At 38.1% G+C, this 6,102-nt stretch overlaps 1 protein-coding gene across 2 annotated transcripts; it reads right to left on the minus strand.

The window, feature by feature from the left end:
• Positions 1-841: 841 nt before the first annotated feature.
• Positions 842-5,476, minus strand: LOC107699125 (membrane-spanning 4-domains subfamily A member 4D). 2 transcript variants are annotated; one of them, XM_016500300.1, is made up of 8 exons: positions 5,423-5,461; positions 4,701-4,738; positions 4,404-4,513; positions 3,727-3,840; positions 2,165-2,221; positions 1,853-2,011; positions 1,575-1,688; positions 842-1,073 (listed from the first exon to the last, which is right to left on the minus strand). In XM_016500300.1, the coding sequence occupies exons 3-8, from the start codon at positions 4,509-4,511 to the stop codon at positions 1,035-1,037; spliced, it is 591 nt and encodes a 196-aa protein (XP_016355786.1). In that variant the 5' UTR covers positions 4,512-4,513; positions 4,701-4,738; positions 5,423-5,461; the 3' UTR covers positions 842-1,034. The 2 variants fall into 2 exon arrangements, with proteins under 2 accessions (XP_016355786.1, XP_016355785.1); XM_016500299.1 differs by lacking the exon at positions 4,701-4,738 and having other exon boundaries at positions 5,423-5,476.
• Between the last annotated feature and the right edge of the window lie 626 nt (positions 5,477-6,102).

The following is a 6,102-nucleotide window of genomic DNA, read 5'->3' on the forward strand; positions in this document are numbered from 1 at the left end:
TAACACCATGATATAAATACAGCTGACTTACCTCTATCCATTGACGGTTTATCAGCATCCCTCCTACACCCCATCTCCTCACTTGGAGTTCATACTACACTTATACGGGGGGTGGGTACTCTAGGTTCGGGCCATTCCCGAGCTCGAAGCCCTTCCCCGGACAGCACGCCAAATATGCATTACCATACTTCAGCTAATTATATGTAAGCGTGAACTCATGAAACTTGGTATAAACTGTTGAGATTCACTAGATTCATGGGACTCACCGGCTGTATGCTGAGGGGGTCCATGATGACGGTCTGCTGAGTGTTCTGCCTGTTTTGGAAGTCCAGCAAGTAACTTTGTTTCAAGAACCGCAATCCTTTGTAATAGTTTGCAGCAGTTCATGCAACAAGTAAATTCAACAGGAGGCATTTTCTCTCTCGTCTGTTTGAAGTTACTGTTACAGCTGTGTTTTCCCGTCTCCGGAATGTAAGCTGCTGGCTTTGGGTAAGCTGCCTTTTTTGTAGTATTATTCCAGTCCCAAGAGTTTTTAGTTTTAGTGTCTGTGCCAAAAATGTGTTGTTTGAGCACTGTGCTGATCTGCTGAAGTTAAAATCTTAGAAAAATCTGAGGAAAGAAGCAAGGAGTGACTTGACATAAAGGTGACTTGAAGTGACTTGACAGCCACCACAAAATCACCTCTATTTACTTTGAGATCGTTCTGAGGTTAAATACAGATTTAAAACTATAACAAGACATAGTTTAATAGCTATGATACTGTTTTTGAAATCAAATCTTTGCATAGCTATGACAGCAAACACATGCATCTAACAGTTAATCTTAAAAATCATAAGTGGGTTTATGTATATGTAAAGTACAAAAGTACAAAACACTGGTATTAATAACATAGAAAACTACTACTCCCATTTTGTTACCATTTAATACACTGTTTATATGCAATTTTAAAGATCACAGTTGGTTATTATTGAAATTTTCAAATGTGCTGCCACAGATGTCAGCTCCTCTTCACGTACATTAAGAAGGATGTTTGTTCACTCTGCTGACGGCAGGTTCCGCATTACAACAACAGCCTGCAGAGATAAGGAAATCATCCATAAACATTCTACCCTCACTGTTACAAATGAGGAAAATGTACAGTCAGCCAGTCATTATTGCAAAATAAACCCAGCAAGGTGATCAGGATACATTATCTTACTTGTTACATGACTACTTACTAAAAAATAAATAAATAAATGGACATGGAATATTGAGTTGAGTTCAAATGATTTTGTTGGCTTACTTGTAGAAACCAAAGAGAGACAGAACATGAGCACAACTATGTAGGAAACAAAGGTTCCCTGGCTGTTTAACCAATGTTTGCTGTGATTCAAGAGTCATATATTATATTATAAATGAAATGAACCTTTGTTTATTAAATGCACGATATTGTTAATTTCTTTCATTTTTTGTTATTTGAATTTAACATAATTTTCTTTTACTCCTGCTATACGTAACAATCTGAAAAGACCTACAACCCAACCATAGAGCCTTTGGTGGTTTCACTGGAGGAAGGCTGTGTGAGGTGAGATTACCTGAGTCCTGCTGGATCGCAGCGCTGCCCTGGCGAAGAACGTCATAGTTACAAGCAGAATGCCTCCTATCAAGCTGTGACAGCAGAACACCAGCTCCATGTCTCTGATGGACATCTGTGAAAATGAAATGAGAGATTTTGTTTGTATAATCTATTAAAGCTGCACATGCATAATCTCTAATTGGTTGAAAATACACCCTTCTGTCACCCTCATATCTTGATTTATATTCCTCATAATAACCATGTTTTTCATTTAATAATTATAATAAAAACCCTCACATAATGTTGTCTGGCATGAAGTTCCTCCTCCTCTGTGTCATTCTCATACATTTGATACCCATGTATGTGATAGATTCCAACAATTGCTCTGGAGAATTCCACCAAAGCAGACAGCACTCCAATGATTGAGATGATATTCAGAGCAAGGCTGGCTGTGATCTGTGAGCAATCAAACCAGAAGACACGAACATAAAAGCAAAATATCACATGCAATTAAACATTCAATGGACATCATTTTGTAGTTAGGACACAAGAATTCTCAGAATTATGCATGAGTTCTCACAAACAGTGAGTGGCTAAACAGACACTTACTATCTTTTTAGAGGGGTTGCGTTCAGACAGTATATAAAGAAGGCCACAGATAAAGAACTGCAAAAAAGGCAAGACATTTAGTATTCAACTACTGCTAAATACTTATTATGACACACCCACACACACACACACACACATTATTGCAGTGATTAATATGTTTCTGGTCCCACTTTATATTAAGTGGCCTTAACTACTATGTACTTACATCAAAAATTAAGTACAATCTACTTATTGTGTTCATATTGTATTGCACAACACTTTTGCTGCTATTGAGGTGGGAAACGGGTAAGGTTAGGGACAGGTTTGGTAGGTATGGGTAGGTTTAAGGTGGGTTAAGGTGTAAGGGATGGGTGAACAGTGTAATTATAAATGTAATTACAGAAATGTATTACAGATGTAATTACATGCAGGTATTTTTAAGATATAAGTACAATGTAAAAACATGTATGTACACAATAAGTGCATTGCACCAAATTATGAATTAAAATGTAAGTACATAGTAGTTAAGGCCACTTATAAAGTGGGACCATGTTTCTGGTATGTTGTATGTTTGACAAAAAAAGTTATTTTAACCCTAAATGATATGTGTGTGGAAGCCCACAGTTTCTGGAGTGCAGAGGGAATATTATTTAAAAATGTTTTTTTTCAGCTACAGTACTGTATGTTCATCAAATTACACTGTTTAATGACACTCTTCTTATAGGTGAATGCTATGCTGCAAACCGGACTGGTATAAACAACAAGACTACTCTGATAAAGCCGATGCATGTGTGTGAGGAAATATCATATATTGGTTAAATAATAATAATAATAATAATTGCAGTATCCATCAGATGAGGCATGTTACAGGATCATTCTACTACCCTTTACTGTCACTGTCAGGGACAGTGGAAGGATGGCATTTCATGATTTAAGTTTAATAAAGTAACATATATTTTGCCATTGTGTGGTAACCGTTTTATAAACGCAATAAGCCCTGTGAAGCCGTGGTTTACAGTGATGTGTGCCTAACAACACCCCTTAGCTGTTCTAAATTCACTGTAAACCCCAGCTTCATGGGGCTTAGTGCTTTAATTGGACTGAGAGTCTGAACAGGGCTTGAGTGTGTCAGATAAAAGAGACAAAATGTGCAGAGCCGTAGGTCCCAAGGACCAGGAATGAACCACTTATCTCTAGAATGTGCTGTGCTGAGGGAGATAATTAACTTACTAGGAAAGCAGTTCAATTTACTGGTATTCAGTGTTAGCATGCAGCTCAAGCAAGGCAATATTAGATTCTTTCTGCATTTTTTTTATTGCTGTGTAATTTTTTCGCATCACCAGTATTATAATTATTACTGTTAATTTAATGAAAATTATTTGGTTACTGACACAATGCATTTTTCACTCATTCTTTTTTTCCCCCCAGTGATTTCATTGTCGAGAAACATAAAGCTAGTTGTATAGAGGTGTAGATCAATGGATTGTGGCTTAGAAGTTTTATTTGAAGCCATTAAAGATCTTAAAGTCCTTTCAAGGCAAAACATGCAAATATAGTCAAAAGAGATGTGCAAGTCAACATACCAGGATCCCAAGCCAGAATGGGGTGAACTGCTCTGCTGAGGTGGGTGCATAAGATTGCACATTCATAGGAATACCAAACATGAATAGACCTATACCCATCATCACCAGCACAACCTTACACGAGACATATGAAATATGGACAAACATAAAATCAATAATAATCAATATGCAATATCAATAATATTGCCTATGTAATCTTAATAACAGGAGGGAAATGCCAATGGACTAATACTGTTAGGCAGAGAAACCTAGTGAAAACTGGCTATTTTTTTACATGTGGAAGTTGTCACAAGGTCTGTCTCTCTGATCTCTATAAGGGTTTGAGTCAAAAGTACAAATACACACATGCTTGTTTTTCTTACCTTTTCTTTTCTACAAATAAGAATCCATAAGAAACCGTACATTTATTTTCCCTGTATACCTGTGTTAAAGCGACGTGTGGGGGGATGCATATGCCTATGCAGAAAGTGACTATGTAAACTAAACATCCTCTGAGAAACATTCACTGGAGTAAATGTGAGAAAACTAGCCTTGGTTTCCCCTACATCGCATCAGCATTGAACTACGTGCCTATTACAGAAGAGTGTAGTACTGCAAAGGATAAGCCAGAATTATCTTTGCTTAATTTGGTTTCTGTGATTGAAAAGACTGGACGATGAGGAAGTTCTGTGTCTCACTCCGATACTCTTGGGCTGTCCTCTGAGGAAACGGTGCACAGGTTTACTGCCACCCGTCACGGTGCTGATCACCTCTGATACGCTTCCTGCTGGTCGATCCTCCACCATCACTACAGCACAAATCACAGTAATGGCAATTATAAGAACATTTTTGTTTGAGGCTTTTGGCAGTGTTTTCTAGAATGTTTTAATTCAAGAAAAAAATCGTCCAATCTCAAGACATGACCAGATGATGGACAAAATGGCAAATTTCAAATAATAATGGTATTGGTAATGGTAAGCCTGAAACTATTTTACCTTCTCCTGTGGAAGACTGAACAGGCTGGATCTGAAACCTTCAAATGACACACAGCTCATATCTCTGTTTCTGTGAACTCTGTGAGTCACACTGTCACACATGAAAATACACGGCACACACAAGCGGAGTGATTGTATTGTCACAAACAACTACTTTTCCAGTGTCTTTCTGTTCACAGCACACGATTCCTGAAAATGTGGCTATAAAAATGTGGAGTTCTGAAATTGTAAGGGTCTCATTTTTCACTCTATGAATGTGTATAAAAATAATTTGACAAAACTATTCTTCTGCCTTAGTGTGCTATACTCTACCTCTTGCCTGTATGCCCGAGTAATCACCTAGAACACCATAGCAATAGTCTGCCTAGTGACCACCTGCCTACCAATGCTTTAACAACCACCCTGAACACGCTAACAATCACATTCAACACACTAGCAACCGGTTAGGAACCAACTAGAACACCGTATCTGTCTGTCATTAATGCTGCGTAAGCACTGCTTCAAACCTTCAAACCTCAAGACTGTATACTGTATCCAATCTCAAAGCCTTTTCTTTTTCTGTCTTCCAGTCAATTCCAAGCCATTTTTCATACTCATTCAAAAAGAAGTCATTTCAGCAAACTGTAACTGTAGTAATCATGTAATACATGGGCATGTTGTGATCAAAAGCAAGCAAGTAATCAAACAGTGCTAAAAGATCAGTACGAAAGCTTGTCAAATACCTGCATGTGTCTGTGACAGAACCACCAAGATGAAAACAACGCAGTTGTGCAACAGCCCAGAAAAGAGAAACATGAGAAGAAAACAGTGGGAGGGAAGAATATGGGGCAGTCACTACAGGATGTTTGGGAAAAGAGGTCAAATCTGTGCAAAATGCTCAGAAAACAGAAACAATGGGCAACTGCATGAAGAGAAAGAAAGAGCAGAGCAGAACTGTGAAGCACATTTCAGTACTGTAAGGCATTCCTCAGCTCAATGCGAAAGATTCAGAATGTTTTGGCAAGAAAGAAACATGAGGATTGGTAGGAGAGATGTTATGGTAACTGTTAGAAAGAAAGGAATGGAATGGGAAAGCAGCTCTTGAGAGCTCCCAAAATATAACAGCTGGTTCAGTCTCATTTACATTTCCATAAATTCAGATTTTGAAGTAGCCTACTTTGAAACTTGTCTTTTTTATCCATTGTTTTGTTTTCTCATTGTCAGTCAGACAGGGTGGGAGTTCCCAGAATTCCAGTTATCATCACTAGCACTACATGCCAGTGTGCTGATGCTTCTTCCAGCTCACTTTTCAGATCCCCAGTGAAGACCTTGGGCCTCATTTATAAAATGTGCGTATGCACAGATTTGATCTTAGAGTGTGCGTACGCTAAAATCCACGGCAACGTTCATATTTATAAAAACG

Source organism: Sinocyclocheilus anshuiensis, unplaced genomic scaffold (genome assembly GCF_001515605.1).
Source record: "Sinocyclocheilus anshuiensis isolate Anshui unplaced genomic scaffold, SAMN03320099.WGS_v1.1 scaffold166, whole genome shotgun sequence".
Lineage (NCBI taxonomy): Eukaryota > Metazoa > Chordata > Actinopteri > Cypriniformes > Cyprinidae > Sinocyclocheilus > Sinocyclocheilus anshuiensis.

Excerpts from the sequence above, each read along its gene's own strand:
- LOC107699125 (XM_016500299.1), bottom strand. The coding sequence starts at position 4,511 with ATGGTGGAGGATCGACCAGCAGGAAGCGTATCAGAGGTGATCAGCACC. Across the intron at positions 2,222-3,726 it reads CATTCTGGCTTGGGATCCTG|TTCTTTATCTGTGGCCTTCT; the intron begins GTATGTTGACTT and ends CCTTTTTTGCAG. Across the intron at positions 1,074-1,574 it reads TGCGATCCAGCAGGACTCAG|GCTGTTGTTGTAATGCGGAA; the intron begins GTAATCTCACCT and ends TTATCTCTGCAG.